The sequence below is a fragment of the Bos grunniens genome, chromosome X (genome assembly GCF_055505025.1).
Source record: "Bos grunniens cultivar Pamir isolate PY7600 chromosome X, Bosgru_T2T1.0, whole genome shotgun sequence".
Classification (NCBI taxonomy): Eukaryota; Metazoa; Chordata; class Mammalia; order Artiodactyla; family Bovidae; genus Bos; species Bos grunniens.
In genome coordinates this window covers 14,328,536-14,347,924 of record NC_141194.1, presented here as the reverse complement: position 1 = coordinate 14,347,924, position 19,389 = coordinate 14,328,536, and the positions used below count along the sequence as shown (strand labels likewise).

The window sequence follows — 19,389 nt, the reverse complement described above, 5'->3', positions numbered from 1 at the left end:
TATCAAGTTTTAAACTTATAACAATGTACATCTTGGAAACTAAAAATATCTCAGCAACTTCTTAAAAAACTCAAATGATGATACAGAGTTTCACCCATAAATAGATCTAAGTATGCTGGTTGTCCTCCATGTGCCCAACCCCCAGTCCATTCTCCATTCCTCTCTGCTCCATCCTGGGCCTGGGGAACCCAACACTTCAGAGTGTGTCACCCAGCCTCCCTTGCCACCTAACGCCCAGTTGGGCTTAGCAGTGCAAGGGTGTGGGGGCTGTCTCCCCTGCTCCTTCCTGGCAGTGCCCTCCTGACTCAGATCATAGGTGTGTCTCTAGATTACAGCTCTCATGGGGTGGCTCCCCCTGCCTGGCTTCCCTGGGCTCTCACAACCTTATTTTTTTCCTTTTCTCCTTCAGGCCTAGAGAGGGTAATCACAGAGATAACACATGCAGATGATGTGAAATGTCCAAAGCTCAAAAGAGTATATCCAGAAAAAGAGAGAGAAAAGTGAAGATATCTGCTAAAGCTTTTGAAACTCTTGAAAACACTGCTCTCAATGTGGAGCACAAACCTACATATGTTAGCAAGAATATATTCATAGAAATATAAGATGCAATTTCTAATGTGAAAAGGGAGGCTATAAAGTTAAGGTGGAAACTTGTGTCAAAGAGTTAGGTTTCCCATAAAAAGTACAAAAAGCCTAAACTGCTATTCTGAAAGTTTCTGTCTCGATATTAATCTGAAGCCACTGACCTCTTCACACAATTCCTATGTAGAAAGGGCATCATATTGTCTTCAAATCAGAGCTCTGCCAAAGCACAATAAAAAAAAACTGGTACACAACTCACACAACTCAATACCAGAAAAACAAGCAACCCAATCAAAAAGGGGGCAGAGCATATAAATGGACATCTCTCCAAAGATGACATACAGATGGCCAATAAACACATGAAAAGATGCTCAACATTGCTCATTATTACAGAAATGCAAATCAAAGCTACAATGAGGCATAACCTCACACCAGTCAGAATGGCCATCATCAAAAAATCTACAAACAAACAATAAATGCTAGAGAGGATGTGGAGAAAAGGGAATCCTCTTGCACTGTTGGTGGGAATGTAAATTGATACAGCCACTATGGAAGACGTATGGAGATTCCTTAAAAAGCTAGGAATAAAATTACCATATGACCCAAAAATCCCACTACTGGGCATATACCCTTAGAAAACCATAACTGAAAAAGACACATATACCTCAATGTTCACTGTAGCACTATTTACAATAGCTAGGACATGGAAGCAACCTAGATGTTCACCAACAGATAAATGGATAAAGAAGCTGTGGTACATATATACAATGGAATATTAGCCATAAAAAGGAACACATTTGAGTCAGTTCTAATGAGGTGGATGAACCTAGAGGCTATTCTACAGAGTGAAATAAGTCAAAAAGAGAAAAAATATTGACTATTAATGCATACATATGGAATCTAGAAAGATGGCACTGATGAACCTATTTGCAGAGCAGCAATGGGGATGCAGACACAGAGAACAGACTTGTGGGCACAAGAGGGAAGGAGATGGTGGGACAAATGGAGAGTGCAGAATGGAAACATGTACACTACCACATGTAAAATAGATAGCCAGTAAAAATTTGCTGTATGACTCAGGGAACTCAAACCGGAGCTCTGTAACAACATAGAGGGGTGGGAAGGGATGGGAGGTGGGAGGCAGGTTTGAGAGAGGGGACACATGTATGCCTATGGTGATTCATGTTGATGTATGGCAGAAACCAACAAAACATTGGAAACCAATTATTCTTCAATTAAAAACTACTATTACGGAAATCCCATAGATCTCTCCAATACACAACTGGAAGGAATCCGTGTTAAACTGCCAACCACTTGAGATTTTATATATTAACCTTTCTTAATGGTTGGTAGGATGGATAGACAGATGGCTAATCTCCAGTTAAAATAACTTTTCAAAGCAAACATCAAAGATACAAAACTATACTTTTATGGGGAAGACTGACGAAGTAGGACTGGTGAGAGGGCAGCGTGTGGCAGGATGAAGCACCATCCCACCATGTTCAAGGTAAGCAGAACCTCAGAAGAGTCTGAAGGAGACTTAGGCAAGGACTAGGTAATGCAGAGTCTACTGCCTCTCCTATAGAGACAGGGTGCATGAGGATATGTATATGAGCATACTTGCTGTCTCAGGGACAAGGCAGGGCATCCAACACGACATGGTGCCCTGAACATCTCTACAAGGGTGCTAGGAAGTCCGACGGAGCAATGGTCTATGCAGAATTAAGTGTCCACAGCAAGGGTTTCCATGGAGGATATGTGGACCATAGAACGAGCGTGAAGTGGAAATATTTCCAGATACATGTAAACTGAGCTAATGGTTTCTTTCCTAGATAAGTCATTTAGGACTTTTTCTTTAATATATTCAGTATAGTGTCAAGACCTGAAAACAAATTCTTCCAGAGATTTTTATTTACTTACAATTTCTATCCTTGTCTGCTTCAAAAGGGGATTTGGTAGGACTCCTCAAAGACCACATGAGCCACATCCTCATGACCACACACATCCTCCTTGATAGATCCCTAAAGAGGGCTCCCAAGGAGAGCCTTGAACCCCACTGGGTATCTCTCTCAAGTGAGTTATTAGAGGATGAGTACACAGGTCTCCTTTTATGGTACGGTTACACTGCCAATCACTATAGCACAAATCCTCATCATCAGTCTACTGAACTTTCTATCACTGAGATCCTTATTCTTTGCAAATATAAACTAGAAGAGACAGGTGACAATCAACGTAGAAGGGAGACAAAAGCACCTGAAATGAGAGTGACCCCAGATAAGACACAGGCATAAATGTGATGCTCTTGAACTCAAAGGAGCAACCGTATGATGAATACTGGTCCTTGTCTTAGTCCACTGATCTCATGGAAATGGACAACAAAGTGAACACCAACTTAGTGAAACAGAATTTGAATCTCCTCCTAGGCCTTCTTGGAAACAAAACAGGTAAGAATGGTTTATACGATGTGAGGGAAACAATAACCAAACCAGTCATGTTAAAGAGAGTAAACAGCTATAAAACACAATCACACCATCGTGGTTAAGCAGAAAAAATACAGGGTAAATGGTTAGTGCTTATTTATAGCTGTACTCACAGATCTAAAAAATACCAGGTCTTAAGCTTTCAAAATTCCAGTTGGTTAAAAACAATTGTTCTATGTGGAGAGAAAGGGGGCACATGGGAAAAAAAACTTATATTAGGAAAGCAAAAGAATTATTGTTTTCTACTTCTCCAATAGTAGATAAGAGAAATGATTTCCTCCAATAGTAGACAAGAGAAACGATTTCCTATCTTCCAAATTTAAGCAATTCTAGATGACAAGACCAGCTTCCAGGAACAGGAAGGACACTGCCCCTGCAAATGCAGCCAAGAGAAGTAAGGAATGTTGCTTTTGGAGAGAGAACCTGATGGAGGGGTTAAGCTCCTTGAGCCCCTCCCCAATCTCCTACCCCGCAGGAAATACAGGGTTTTTTAAAGATTATGCTGAAAATTACATCAGAAAGCATCAATTTTAATCACTACCTAGCAAACTGATTTTACTATTTCTATATTCTTATTCTTATGAAAAACTAGTTTCTCAACTTAATGATTAAAAGACAAGAGCAACAAAAACACGAGCCCCTGTTATTAAGCCAGAACTACTCGGTTCTGTTACAAAAGATGCCCTAGTTGCCTTCCCACCATCCTGTTTGGCTATCCTCTTCTCCCTTCAGGAATCCCTTTGCCCTCACCCATCCTTCTTCCTCTAGGGATCACCCCTGTCCCATGCACACAGGATCTTCAAGCTCATGAGGCTAGAAACTTCCCTTTGTTGCTAAACCATGCTACTTTTCCCAGGGAATGCATAGGTTTCCCTGGGGAAAATCTTGTAAAAGATAAAGTCTTTAAGACCCACACAACTTTTTAATTGTGGTTCTGAATCATGCAATAAGCATAAGGAAGATATTTTTGAATAAGGAGGGCTTTCCTTCTTTTCTCTAATTGCATCATTTGAGCAGCCACCTCCTCCACCTACTTGTAAGACCAATACTGCATCTGTATTCCTTAAAAGGGAATATTTACCTATTAGACAAAGTGCTGCTTTCCACATGGTAAGGTTTTCTTTTTGCTGACCTTGAAGGAGAGCGATCCAAAAGCCTCTGGGTTTGGAATGTAGGGTGATTCAAACACTGTTCTGTCAAGTATCTGTCAGCTGGGTCCAACTTCAGTAAATTCTTAGGAAATAAAGTTAGGATTGGAAAGAACATCACAGTCAAATTTAAATTGTAATAAAAACCACATTTCTTTTCCTTATAGAAGAAATACATGGTCATTGCAGAGTATCTCGTAAACACAGTTTAGTCTAAAAAAATTTTTTTTAAAGGACCATCTAAATCACTCATAATCTCACCATTGCTGTCCTCTGGGAATATGCCCTTCCAGCCCTTTAAAAAATATCATGTATATATTTTTTTTTCTTTTACAAAATCTGGCTTATATTACACACAAATTTTGTATACTGTACTTTTCACTTCCTAATTAAAAACATTTTTACAACATAATTTAAATATTTAAAATGTATTCTTAAATTTTACTTTTGGCTATACCATGCAGCTTGTGGGATCTTAGTTCCCTGACTAGGGATCAAACCCAAGCCCTTGGTAGTGAAAGTGCGGAGTCTTAACCACTGGATTGTCAGGGCATTCCCTAAAATATATTTTTAAATAAGTACATATTCATATCAAAAAATATACACTCTTCGTTTTTCTCTTGTCTTCCTCTCTGGAGGCAGGCAGCCCATTGTACATGTGTCCTGTGAATCCTTCCAAGGGTACTTTGTACATATCTCTATCTGCTCTTTTTATTTTATTCAAACACACATACACACAATAGTCTGCACTTAAGTCTTCTTTCCACTCAACAGATCTTAAAGAGATCATTCCGTATCAGTAATTCTATATACTATCTTAGGTCTATCGATTACCTACAGGTAATGCTACCCTAAGTAGCATTGTTTTCCTTCTTTTATTATCATGAACAATGATGCAGCAAAGAACTTTACATGTTTTAAATGACTACATGGAAGTTTGTGGTATGATTTATTTAATGATTTATTGTCGGATGTCTAGATGGCTGCCATTTTGCACTATTATAATTAATGCTTTGATGTACACCTGAAATCATTGCATACATCCATTATCCCTTGCATAGGACAAGTTCCCAGATATCAAACCCACAACCTCTGTATTGGAAGGTGAATATTGGCAGTGGGCTGCTAGGGAAGTCCCAATGGTAAATATATTGAATGACAATTCAACTGTTCAACTTTCAAACTGATGTAAATGCATAACAGTTCAGATTACTGTCATATTTTTATCTGTGTTAGGTACAGATACCTAACCACATTTGACACTGGGTAATTACATTTGGTAATGATTTAACAAAAGAAGTTCACTTATTTTTGACTAGAAGAAACAAAAGGCAGAAAACATGAAATTGTATTTCAGTTCTTCTATTTTACTCTATTTACATTTTAAGTTACCAAATAATTAAAGCCCTGATAAATAAACATTTGACTGTGTGAAAGAACAGATTAACATAATCCAACTGATTTAAGAAATAATTTATGCCTAATTAATCTTAAAGAGCCTGAGGATTTTTAAAAAATAGCATCTCTCAATCTGTGTTCAGAAGAACACAAGTGCTGTAGCATTTTTTTTAAGTATTTAGTATTTAATTAAATTTGGGAAATACTTCTTTACTGTGAGATTTCTGAAAGCCTTTATAAGTTAATGAACATTGTGAATCTCTAAGAAAGGTTGTATACTATGTGGCCTTTTCCAAAGGCTACACCCCCCTCCCTCACCTCTGCCCCCACACCTATTTACACAGTGTTCCTTGGAACACAGATTAACATAGTTTTAAAGCAGAGCAAAGTTCTGAGAGTGCTGCGCAGCAACTTCCAACTGTGCTAAGTATGCTTTTAAAGGCTTTGTGCAGTATAAACTCCTATGTTTCTGACAGTTGACTGAATGGGCATAAAATAAAATTGATCCATTAACAAGTATCTTTTGAAGGTCTACTACTATCAAATAACTAACATTGGCTGTACTGAAAGCTGGAGAAATGTGAAAAAGCAGTTCTTACTGAAGGGGCTAACCATCTACTTGGGTAGAAAAGCTTGAAGAAAAATTTGTGAGAACATTTTCAGTAGTCCAGAGAACAGAGACCTTCTGGACAGGGACACCAGCAGGAGGAGGAACATTCAGGCATGGTAGCAGCAGTGATCTTGCAGTTGTCAAATGAAGAGCCAGTGAGAGAGAAATCACTTAAGAGCAGAATTATGTTCACTGATAAAATAATCTTATGGGAGGCCTTGAATACGCAAAAAATGTTAGAATCTTTTTTCTTTCAACATTCATTTTAAGATTGGTTTTTAAAACATGATGCCTGAGGACTTCCCTGGTGGTCCACTGGGTAAGACTACACACTCCTAATTCAGGAGGCTGGGTTCGATTCCTAGTCAGGGAATTAGATCCTACATGCCGCAACTAAGACCCAATGAAGCTAAGAAAACAAAACAAAACATTACGCCTGAATAGCTCAAATGATGAAAAAATTTTAATGATTTTATTTATATTTAGATTATTATTCTGTCCATTTTAGCAATCTAATTTAGCTATCTCATAGTCCTGTCTAGACAGAATGTTATAATACCAGATACTGTTGTGATTTTAAATGAATTGCACGCCTCTTCAGAGGACACAGTCCTCTACTATTCACCACTACACTACATACTACACACCTGTTAACAAAACATTTAATTCATAAAAGCAGGCTATGGTCACATATAGACACAAGAGAAATCACAAACCAAAAGACATTTTGTACAGATAACACATCAACTTGTCCCACCTTCATTAAGTCAAGTAAAACGCTGTTTAAGATTCCAAGGTATCTTCTCTCCAATGACTGAGGATGGTTAACAGCTGGAAACTGTAACAACAACATGACAGGAGTATTAGCATATGGGGAAGGGTATGTGTGTACATGTGCTTTGAGTGCTGGGAAAGGTAGCAGAGGAGCAGAAGCTAGTGCCCTAGTGCCAAAGTTAAATTCATTTCACATAAATTTTGGTGTCTATATATTGAGCTTGGGATTAATAGGTGAAGTCTCTCAGTCCTGTGGGACTCTTTGCAACCCCACGGACTGTAGCCTACCAGGCTCTTCCATCCATGGGATTTTCCAGGCAAGAGTACTAGAGTGGGTTGCCATAAAAGGACTGGGTGTTAAATAACAGGAAAACTCACAAGTGAAACTTAAATCTAATCAGACAACACTGAAGCATATAAAATAAAACAAAATATAAAAATATTAATATTTGAAACTATTCAGTTTATACAGTATTGCCTACTTATACAGATAATTCCATTATAATACAATTCATACAGAATTTGTCTGCTTATATGGCAATTCTTGTACCTTTTCCACAAAAACATATAATTTACTTCTGAACATTAGAGAATTAAAAAGAAAAGGCTAGTACCTGAAAGGCTACAGAAGTAAAAATAATGAATTCAGACACACGTTCTATTATTGCTTTTAATATACTCTTTGAATGACTTGTTTTAAATTTCTTACTTTATGTAAGTTGGAACAGAAGGCAAACAGGCTCCTAAATTAACAAATGCATTTTTAAATAAAATGAGGGGAAAGGGTCAAGTTTATTCAGATGCTCTGTCCTTCCCTCTGCCAACTCACATTTCACAATATCTAAGTGGATGGTAAAATATTAGAGTCTAATGCCATGTATTCCCTCCCAATGGGAGGACTAGTTTGCTTTTAATATGTATTTCCTTTATACCAATATAAGAAGATTTCAAAGCCGAAAATCTCTAAATATTCTAAATAAGTGGATGAGAGGAGTAGTAATGTAGAAAAATTCAAACAAGGTATTAAGACTTCATCCCTACACAGTGTCACAGTGTTAGGTATGGCAGGAGATACAAAATATGGGTAAGACCAAAACCTTGCATGTGAACAACCCTCAGTCTTGTTGAGAAAGCAATCAGTGCAAAACTGAGTAGCCATAAATTCTAGTTGAAGCTCAGCAAAAGGAGAGGCCAAGGTGGTTTGCAGCTGTAGAAGAATCCATATATAGATAACATCTGAACTAGCTTTTGAAAGATCAGAAAAAATGTGAGGACAGAGAAAAGTAGGACAGCACCTCCTAGATAGAGGACATAGAAGGAATAACATGAACTTAACACAGACACACAAGCAATAACCTAAAACACATTTCTGAGGGAAGTGATGCTATGCGAGGCTTTTCAGCAATTGTTACGCCACTTATTTCAGAGATGAAGAAGGTGATGATCAGAAAACTGAAATAAATGGTTCAAGGCAGGTTACATAACTAAAAAGCAGTAAAACTAGTATTTGCACTCAGTGATCCAAACCCACATTCTTTCTAAACATGGGTGCCTTTCCTAAAGAAGGTACAGAGGTTCCTCTGGATGTTATTGGAGCATTAAATATTATCCCAGAGAGAGACACCTGTCATACTGTGATAAAAGACTCTATACTAGATTTTAATTAATATTGTGCTTATGAGGTCTATCTTATGCTACCAAATATCCCCTCCTCCTTTTTTGCCAAAAGTAACATTTCATCAATAAGAAAATTAATGCCCAAAGTCAAAAGGTATTAGAAATATGATTTTAAAATGACCACATAAACTCTTAAAAAATTAATTTATGTCTTTTGAATGAGAGACACCATTCTCGTGTGAGGTAATCGGACAAATCAAAACTCAAGCATACAAGTTTAAAGTATATGTCAATCAGAAGTTTGTTTCTTCTTCCCTTTTTTTCTTATTTACGTGGCCAATGTGACACAATAAGAGTGCCTCTTTACTGAACACTTACTATGCTTCAGGCACTGGTCTGGGCATTTTGTTGTTGTTCAGTCATGTACAACTCTATGTGACCCCATGAACTGCAGCTATAATGTCTAATCTTCATAACAACCCCATTAGGTGGTACTTCTGCTATCATAATTTTACACATGAAGAAAGACAGGCACAAGAAACTGCCCAAGGGCATTCAAATAGTAAATGTAGAGTCTGGCTTTGAACCCCAGCAGCCTAACTCCAGAGTCTACGCCCTATATTATGGGATAGCAATTGTTATTTTTTCAAAATAATGCATATTATTAGAGCAACATCTTGGTGATTTTCTAATCTCTATACACTGAAGCAAAATACAAATCACACTGGACTGGTTACTGGCGAGTCCATGTTTCACAGTAGCTACCATTCACACACCCTGTACGCTTAGCTGAGAACATCTCAGACATTCTCAAGTAAATGATAAAAGAAGACTCTTCCCACAAAAGATGTGGTTAAACCTCCAAAAAGATTATACTAACTTAGTTAAAATACCACAAACACTTTCAGACTAAAACACAAAAACATTAAGATCTATAAAAATCAGTGTCAGGGAAGCAGCAATTTCTCCAAAGGATATTTACAGACAGTGCCATCATGGACTGTCTAGCATTTTACAGATAATATTATTTAGTGAGGAGGTCTGTGAACAAATAGGACCATAGACAAAGGAGGAAAAGATCTCCTTTGTTTGGCCTATCTAGTCCAAATGCTATTCATTCTTCAATATACATTTCAAACTGTAAATCCTCTATAAATCATTCCAAGTGAATCCAGCCAACTTTCCAGAATCTTTAATATTCTCAAGGTCACAACTATATTTAGATGTATTAGAGAACAGTACAATGTAGTAAAGAATACTGTACATTTACTACAGTATTTTATTATATACTATGCTTTATTATAATTTGTATTGTTTTCTAATTATTTTATGCACAAAAGTCTTAATTCTTCAGCTAGTTTACAAGTTTTTAAAGCCAGGTACCATGGCAGATCTGTTTATACTCTCTTCAGAGAATGCAGTTTAAAGCCTCTTTAACCAGGCAAAGAATAAGGCAGCCAGAAGACCAAGCTTGATGCTCCAGTTCAAGTATTTAATCACTTAATATTATTCAACCTAGTAAGAGCAACTCTAGGTGTGTTGTGAATATAATCGTGGCTATGAGAGCTCATTTCTTTAAGGAATCCATTAGTCCAGTGAGGATACATATTTTCAAACAGCTTTATAAAAATTTTTTATTACAATTTTAAACAACTGAAGTCTAGTATGGATTTACAATGTTCTGTCAAATAGCTATTTAAAAGAGACTGCTATGTGTGCTACCAGAGTGCTGCAGGAGCACACAAGGGGGAGGTAACCATTCCCCCTGGAGGAGTCTAGAAGGCTTCATGGAAGGAGGACACTTGACCTAAATCTGGGGGAGGGAGGATGGAGAGCTTTCCAGGAAGTGGGGTGAATATTGGGAGAATTATAGGAAAATGAAGCATTGTAGAAGCAACAAGGAAATGGTGACAGGTCAGTGTGGCTGCAGGGCAGGGGGTAGGAAAAGTTGGGAGACAAGGCTGCAGGGCTAGGATCAAGGGGTTTTTAAGGCAATGGCACTCCACTCTAGTACTCTTGCCTGGAAAATCCCATGGACGGAGGAGCCTGGGAGGCTGCAGCCCATGGGATCGCAAAGAGTCGGACACAACTGAGACTTCACTTTCACTTTTCACTTTCATGCATTGGAGAAGGAAATGGCAACCCACTCCAGTGTTCTTGCTTGGAGAATCCCAGGGACGGGGGAGCCTGGTGGGCTGCCATCTCTAGGGTTGCACAGAGTCAGACACGACTGAAGCGACTTAGCAGCAGCGAGGAGTTAAAACCGAATAAGCTATGTGTATAGGTTTTTAACATAAAGAAGACAGAATTAAACGTACAATTTGCAGGAAGATTCTAAAGTAATGTGAAGACTGCAATGAAGAGAAAAACTCAGAGAAATCAGTTTGGGAGTGGCTGTTTAGGTAAAAAGTGGTACAAGTGAAAGAAGCAATTAGAGATGGAGAGAGGGAAATAGTTGAGCTTGATTGCTGATAATGTAAATTTTTGGTTCAAGAGATCATTCAAATATTCGAGTCCCTACTACATGTGCTAGATTGGGCTAGATGTTAGAAATACAGCGATAAAACAGATGATTTCTAACAGTTTAAAATTAAAGAATAAACAAAATGATTTCATTTTGTGATAAGTGCTATGATGGAAAAAGAAAAATGCTATAGGAGAGACCAAGAAGGAGGCGGGGAAAGTTTGTTGGCAGGTCAGAAAAAGGAGGTGTTCTTGGAGATGAGATTTATAAAATGAGAAGGGGCCATGCAAGGGAAGCACTTTCCTGGGAAAAGGATGCTCAAGTCCCAATCTCATGGAGCTAGAACAACCTGGGGATGTTTATGGAAGTTAAAGAAAAAGAAAGGTTAAGTGTGCTGAAAGTCTGGAAAGGGATGGGAATGGAGAGACATATGAGCTGAAATCAGAGAGCCAGAAGGGCCCAGAACAGGCAAAGTCTGATGGGAAGGAGTTTGGATGTATTCTCATTGAGACAGGAATGTATTAGTTATGGCTCTCTTTATTTCTGTTGTTATTGTTGTTCAGTCGCTAAGTCACGTCAAGCTCTGTGCAATCCCATGGACTGCAGCACGTCAGGCTCCCCTGTCCTTCACTATTTCCTAGAGTTTGCTCAAATTCATGTCCATTGAGTTGGTGATGCTGTCTAATCATCTCATCCTCTGCTGCCCCCTTTTCTTGCCTTCAACCTTTCCCAGCATCAGGATCTTTTCCAATGAGTCAGCTCTTTGGATCAGGTGGCCAAAGTATTGGAGCTTCAGCATCAGTCCTTTCAAAACACCAATACAGTATACTAACGCATATATATGGAATTTAGAAAGATGGTAACAATAACCCTGTGTACGAGACAGCAAAAGAGACACTGATGTATAGAACAATCTTATGGACTCTGTGGGAGAGGGAGAGGGTGGGAAGATTTGGGAGAATGGCATTGAAACATGTAAAATATCATGTATGAAACGAGATGCCAGTCCAGGTTTGATGCACGATACTGGATGCTTGGGGCTAGTGCACTGGGACGACCCAGAGGGATGGTACGGGGAGGGAGGAGGGAGGAGGGTTCAGGATGGGGAACACATGTAAACCTGTGGTGGATTCATTTTGATATTTGGCAAAACTAATACAATTATGTAAAGTTTAAAAAAAAAAAAAGAATATTCAGGATGATTTCCTTTAGGATTGACTGGTTTGATCTCCTTGCAGTCCAACGGACTCTCAGAGTCTTCTCCAGCACCACATTTTGAAAGTATCAATTCTTTGGTGCTTAGTCTTCTTTATGGTTCAACTCTCATATCCATACATGTTCAGTTCAGTTCAGTTGCTCAGTCATATCTGACTCTTTGTGACCCCATGAACCGCAGCAAGCCAGGCCTCCCTGTCCATCACCAACTCCCAGAGTCCACCCAAACCCATGTCCATTGAGTCAGTGATGCCATCCAACCATCTCATCCTCTGTCCATACATGACTACTGGAAAAAACATAGCTTTGACTATAGGGACCTTTTTCGGCAAAGTGATATCTCTGCTTTTGCATATGCTGTCTAGGTTTGTCATAGCTTTTCTTCCAAGGAGCAAGGGTCTTTTAATTTCATGGCTGCAGGCACCATCTGCAGTGATTTTGCTTTATTTCTGAATAGATTTTCCTTTGTGCTGGACTGAGGGCAAGTCCTATTTATTTTCGTGTTTTCAACATCTAGTATGACAAATGCTCAATAACTGTTGAACTATTTGTACCCTAATTAATTGTCATAATTTGGCTCTTTTTCAGCTTACAAAAGCAAAAGCAAAAGGAGAAAAGAGAAACTTGCCTGAGGTAACTCAGACAGATTTGGAAGAGAGTGAAAGCAGAAAAGGGATGAAAGAAATGTTTGCACTTCTGTTCCTTTCTTTCTTCCACACTCATTGAGCCTAGCAGGAGGGATACTGTGTTTGGCGTTCATGTGTGAGGAGGGGTGCTCTTCAAAGTGAAATGAATTGAGGCCAGAAAGTCAAAGGAAAAAAACAAAGTGCTCTGTAAATGTCAAGAAAACATGGTTTGAGAATTATGCATTTAAGAGAAAGAAAAGAAGTGGTGGGGAGCTTATTTTATAGTTCCCACAAAGGCCACCAACTGGCATGTTGGCCCAAACAGGGTAGTTGAAAATGGAAAAAGTAGCTTTGGGGGTAGATGGAACAGAAAAGCAACCTATTACTGGCCACTCCTGTAAGATGTCCCTCACTTGTGGAAAGTTTATACTTTAAGACTCTTTTTAGCATATTTTCTGAAATCAAGCTTAGCACAAAGTTAGCAAGTCTAGTAAAGGCTGCCCAAGACCAAACCCTAGTTTGAAAAGATACAATGTTTCACTAAACAGGTCATTCTCACTAGAACAGTGCCTTTAATATGAGTATTCATAATCTTCCTCAAATCACTACAAATGTTTGCTCAAATAAGCAGTAGCCATTTATACATTTCTCAATCTTTTGAGGATGCTAAATATTTTGCATAAAGAAACATTCTGAGATAACCAAAGTTTAGAATAATGCATACACTAAAAAAGAGTTTGAAAAACTGGAACAACTGAGAAAAATATTAACAGTTCCCACTTTCAAATTTAGACTTTTTAAAATTCACAAATACTTTATAAAATTCAAAAATAAAATATTATAATGGGGATTATAAACACCGTAATGGAAAAGGAAAAAGTATTCGATGGATAGCTTAGCATTTCATTGTGCAATGAACAATGATTTAAATACTACTGTACTGATTCCATTTGGGTTTTAGCAAAGCCTCTTACCCGGAGCCCGTGGAAGCGAGGATTACTATAGAAGAGCTTCATCTGCTCAGATGGAAGTGGTCCTAGCACCTTCTGAATGGTAAAAAGTTGGTCAATTTCACTTTCTCCAGGAAATAAAGGCTGTCCATCACTAAGCTCCCCAAGAATACAGCCAACTGACCACATATCTACGGATTTTCCATAGGGAGCTCTGAAAAGCAAAGGGAGAGATTATCTTGGCAACTGAAGGAATAAGTTTTAATAATTTCCAAACTATTTTGAACAGATTCAAGATTTAAAGCATATTTGGGTATTTAAGGAATTTAAAAATACCACATGGACAAAAGTGAGGCTAAAAAAAAGGAATTATGGATATCAAAGTAGAAATTCAGAACACAAGTGAATAAATATAAGCAAATAAAGCCATCAGTTTAATAACAATTTAGTTAGTACATACTGATTTGAAATCTATTTACAACCAGATATATATGTTGATTATTAATAGCTTAATAAACCCTAACAGCAGCACACATGTCTGATGAGTTAGCACTCACCTGGAGAATGAAACGCTCCCAAGAAATGTATTTCCTAGGTAATTATCCTTTAGCTCTTTGAATGTCAACAAGTTATACTGATTCATTTTTTGAGTTCAGTCTATTAAAATGCACCACTGACTTATGTGTCTTCTTAAACAGCAAACATTTAATATTTAACCTGTTCTGATTGCACAGAGTCAAAACAGCTAAGATTATGCTAAGCTTTATTGGATTATTTACTTGAATCTATTTGTACCCTTTGTTTATGAAGCTTTATGACAAGTATCTCCCTCAAAGCCTTTTTTTCACTAATTGAGGGATTTATAGCTATCTTTCAAGGTATGAGTTTACCAGAGGGCTTCTGGAGTACTATCGTTGCTAACAGGCTAGATATAAAATCTACATATCCCCCCAAAAAGCTTTATGTGTATACCTGAAGATCTATAGCCTCAAGTCAAATTACATATGACAGATTAAGAAACCATATTTTTCTTTCATTTCAAACATAAATTATCTAAATCTTAAGAAGGAAAAGCCAAAATACAATATCTGAAAAACCAAGGAAAGAAATTCTAGAGTGTTCTACTAAGTAATATAAAACTTTTAACAAATACTCTAAAGCACTTTTAACATAAAACAGAGTATGTTTCTAGGATAGTAAATCATTGTATCAACAAGTCAATATTTTATTTATCTCATTTCCCTCCATAAAAACTGATTTTAAAGGAAACTTCATTTAGATCTTTTTGGTAGCTTGTTGGAAGGGAAGGATACTGATCTTTCTTTCATACAAGTATGAGAGAGGAAAAACTTGTGCTAGGTGGAGAAACTTAAGGAAAATCTTTACATACCCATGATAAACTATTTTTTCTTATGTCAGCTATTTGAATAATTTATGCAGCTGTAACTACTTTGAATGTGAAGGACAAAGTCTTGAAAATGTAAAAAAATCTGTAAATTCTACATGTTGACTAAATATCAACTGATTTCAATGGGATTTTTATACAAATAATATGGTTCTTCAACAAGTACTTGACAATCATTTAATTAGCAATATTCAATTTGGCTCAAATTAGTTGGAGTCCTCATCTACTTTTGGTAGCTCCCATATATCTCTAAATATAATTTCAGTTTTCCAAAATGTATTATTAGGCAGCAAACACTCTCTAAAGTTTCACGGTAAGGCTGTCCTCAGAATGAATTCAAGGACATTTTATAGACAAAATTATAATGAGTCCCTCTACCATACTTGAATCCTCAGATGGGGGTCTAAGAAGGATTTACTTCAAATTCATTTCTTCTTTGGCAAATCCTGCCCAGTAAATTCAAACTCCCAATCCCTCCCCAAAGAATGGACACATGAATGGACAATGCATTCAAGTGAATCCAGAGAGAGGTATATAGAAGAAACACAGATGACACAAAAGAAAATCAATCCTAAATCCAAGTTTAAAATGAACACAGAAATTCTAAAATCTCTCCACCCAAGGAGGGATAATAAAGTGACTAGACACCACTGATTTCAGAGGATGAAGCACAAGCTTTTGATTTAAAAATAAATAGTAAAGCTTTCAGTAACTGACACCAATAATTCTTATAGGCTCTAGGTCTGCAATGAAATAAGAAGTAACACCAAATAGACACTGGGAAATCAATTGTTAACTTCAAAATGGTCTTTCAGTGAGTAACTTAAATATATAATCATCATGATCTTCAGAAGAAACAGAAATGTATATTTCTATTATATAAAAGGTATCTTTATTTACTGATTAAAATTTTTTATTGAAGCAGAGTTGATTTACAATGTTGTAAAAATTATCTTTAAAAAATTAAATTTATCATGTCCCCTAGATACATATATGGCACACTAAAGAAAAGAGATGAAACCTATAATTAATGCAATGGTTATCATTACCACAATGTCTAATTTTATTTGTAGAGAGTGTCTTCTACCTCAATTCTTTGATGGTCCCAAAGAAGAAAATACAATCTAGGACAAATAAGAAAATACTACAACTACAATAAGTAAATAATTATTAGTGAGAATATGTGATGGAGACCAAGACTACAGGCCCCTTCTTAATCTCTAAAGTTTAAACTTCTTAAAAGGAAGAATCTTATCAGATAATGCTTTTCTGGTGTAGATGGGTGAATGAAATGGCTGCCCTGGTAGATACAGCACTGAAAGTGGAAAGGTGGCACAAAGTGGAAGGATATGGCAGTGTTGCTGAGAAATCATCAATGGACTAGTTTGAATAGCCATTTATCATCAAACAGGATTTACACTGCTTGGAAGAAAAATGGCAGTTGGTCAATATTTATAGCAAAATAGCTAGGTATAAGAGATATTCCAGAAATATTTACTGAATGGATGAATGAATGAATGTATGAACAAACAGATAAGCCATAATGTCAAACTCTGTGGATATCCACATTTTTAATGTGCAAGACTATTAACAAAGGTGGCAACAATAATTCCCATTTCTGTATACCTGACACTTTGTAATGTGACTCTGCCACTCCTCTCATCAAGTTTATTTCTCCATCCCATGAATCAGAGGATAGACAACTAACATGCTTTGGCCAATGAGGCAAAGGTCATGCAAAGAGGCTTGAAAAAACACTTTTGCTTTTGGGCTTGCCCTCTGCTCCGGGAATTCTACTGCTATTATTTGAAGAAACTTGGACTAACCTACTGGAGGATGAGTCCCCATGCAACAGAGATGGTTTGTCCCAGCTGAGGCTCCCTAAAACCAAACAGCCTCCAGATGACTTGCTGACTGACTGTAGCTACATGAGCAATTTCAATTGAGACCAGCAGAAGAATCAGCCAGTTGAACTCAAATAGCTGATTCCCCCAATCCGTTTGCTCCCAGAATCATAAGCAAACAAAATGGTGCTTGTTTTATGCCATTAAGTTTTTAGGTTTGCTATACTGTGACAGGTAACTGGCATTTAATTAACTCAAGTTCTCATCTTCCACAGATAATCTCAAAGTTAACAATAGAGGGTCAACAAATATGTAGATGTTATTCTATTCTGGGAAGGTAACTCACCCAAGTAAGAGTTCTGGGGACCGATACCACCTGGTGGCCACATATTCTGTATAATTAGCATTATTTCCTTCTGATAGATTCCGAGCAAAACCTGAAAGACAGCAAAACCCAAAAGTGTAGAGTTAATTTCATGCTGACAAAATATTTCAGTGCTACATTAGTATCTTAAAGGAACATCAAAAGAATATAATGATTGTTATTGAATGGGCTGTTTATTAACATGCCCGTATTATTTTAAAAAGTTAGTCCATTGTTCATATGTGAACTAAAATATACAATGTAGTCACTACAAAACCAGTCTCTTCTAATAAAGAAATCCATGTTTTCAAAGTTTTTGCATGCTTTATAAGCATTCAGAGCATACTTTTAAACCAGCTTTTCCAATAAATGCACATCTTACAAGATGAAGACTCCATAAGAGCCAAATGTCAAAGTTACATTAGCACGTTGCAGATAAGTCATTATTTCAGCTATGTGGGACTTAGATAGTATTTCTGTATCTACTGGTGCTGATCAGCTCCGACCATTATGTAAACAACAACAGTTAGGGTTGGCAATGATGGAAACGAAGCAGGCCAAAATGATTTTCTCCTAATGTAACTGAGAAGCATATTAGGCATATCTTAATTACCTTATAGACTCTGTTGCTCCCCCACCTCCCCAAGTAACAATCCTTTCAAAAGGTTTTGCAGCCACAAAATAAACTGGAAGGTAGGTTAATTACCCATCTAACTCACCGAAAGCAATATAGGTTCACTGTAAATAGTTACAGAGAACCAGAATATTAAAATTAAAGGTGAAAGTTAAGGCATATATATATGTATGGCTGAGTCCCTTTGCTGTTCACCTGAAACTATCACAATGCTGTTTATCAGCTATGTGCACATGTGCTCAGCTGTATCTGACTCTTTGTGACCCCCTGGACTATAGCCTGCCAGGCTCCTCTGTCCACGGAATTTTCCAAGAATATTGGAGTGGGTTGCCATTTCCTACTCCAAGAGATCTTTCTGACCCAGGGATCAAACCCACATCTCCTGCTTTGGCAAGCAGATTCTTTACCACTGTGCCACCCGGCTATATCCTAATATGAAATAAAAAGTTAAAAAAAAAGTTTCAAGAATTAGAAAATACTGTTTCTTAAAGTAGAACAGTAAAAAAATAAAAATAATCACAGCAACAAAACAAAACCCCTAACTTCAGTTAATCAATACTCCTTTATAAGACACATTTGGAAGAAATATTTATATTTTTTATTGGGATTCTTCAAGCCAGACAAAGGAGCTACATGCTCTGGGAGGGAAAACAATTAGGAGGTTTTTGTTGGGGATGCACAGGACACAGAATGCCACATGTGGTGCTGCCATGCGGAACTTCCTGACAATGTAAAATAAAACTGTCTTTTAAGAAATGATGCTAAACCAAGGATACTCTTTTTACCATTATTAACTATTCTACACACACCTCTTTTTTAACTTGCTTTACCAATTTCAGCTCCTAAATACTTCTTAACATGTTTAGGTATAGCAGGACTCTTCTTTGCAATATTCCTTATCATAAAATACTAAGAAAATTAAGTCCTATAAAACATTTTTCCTCAAGCAGACAGGTTCATAATAGTCAAACTCTTAAAATCAATAAGTGAAAACAGTTACACATGCTTCCAATTGCTGCACTGGCCACAACTGGTCATTCTACAAAGTGAATTTTTAGAATGCTTCTATTTCTCTCACCTGTGCAATCCATATTCTAAGTACTAATCCAACTTCTCCTTATAAGGAGATACAGGGAGATAAAGATACAAGGAGATAAATGAGAAACCTCCTCATTTATATATATTCACACTGTATTTGTGATTATATTTAAATATATAAAAAATAACATTTTTTAAAAGTTATTTTTTAGCACATGGATTAGACAAAAATGTAAAATT

The 19,389-nt window shown here is 37.1% G+C and overlaps 1 protein-coding gene across 9 annotated transcripts in view; it reads right to left on the bottom strand.

Annotated features, from left to right (window-relative positions):
* The window catches only part of CDKL5 (cyclin dependent kinase like 5), a 179,463-nt gene that overhangs the window by 27,335 nt on the left and 132,739 nt on the right, over positions 1–19,389 (bottom strand). For 7 of the 9 annotated variants that reach the window (XM_086387349.1, XM_086387355.1, XM_086387348.1 and 4 more), the window contains 4 exons: positions 17,460–17,550; positions 13,889–14,078; positions 6,976–7,056; positions 4,144–4,295 (listed from right to left, as the gene is read on the bottom strand). In XM_086387349.1, coding sequence (XP_086243475.1) covers positions 4,144–4,295; positions 6,976–7,056; positions 13,889–14,078; positions 17,460–17,550 — 514 coding nt within the window. The remainder of the gene's footprint in view (positions 1–4,143; positions 4,296–6,975; positions 7,057–13,888; positions 14,079–17,459; positions 17,551–19,389) is intronic. The other 2 variants (XM_086387354.1, XM_086387353.1) reach the window with 1 other exon arrangement.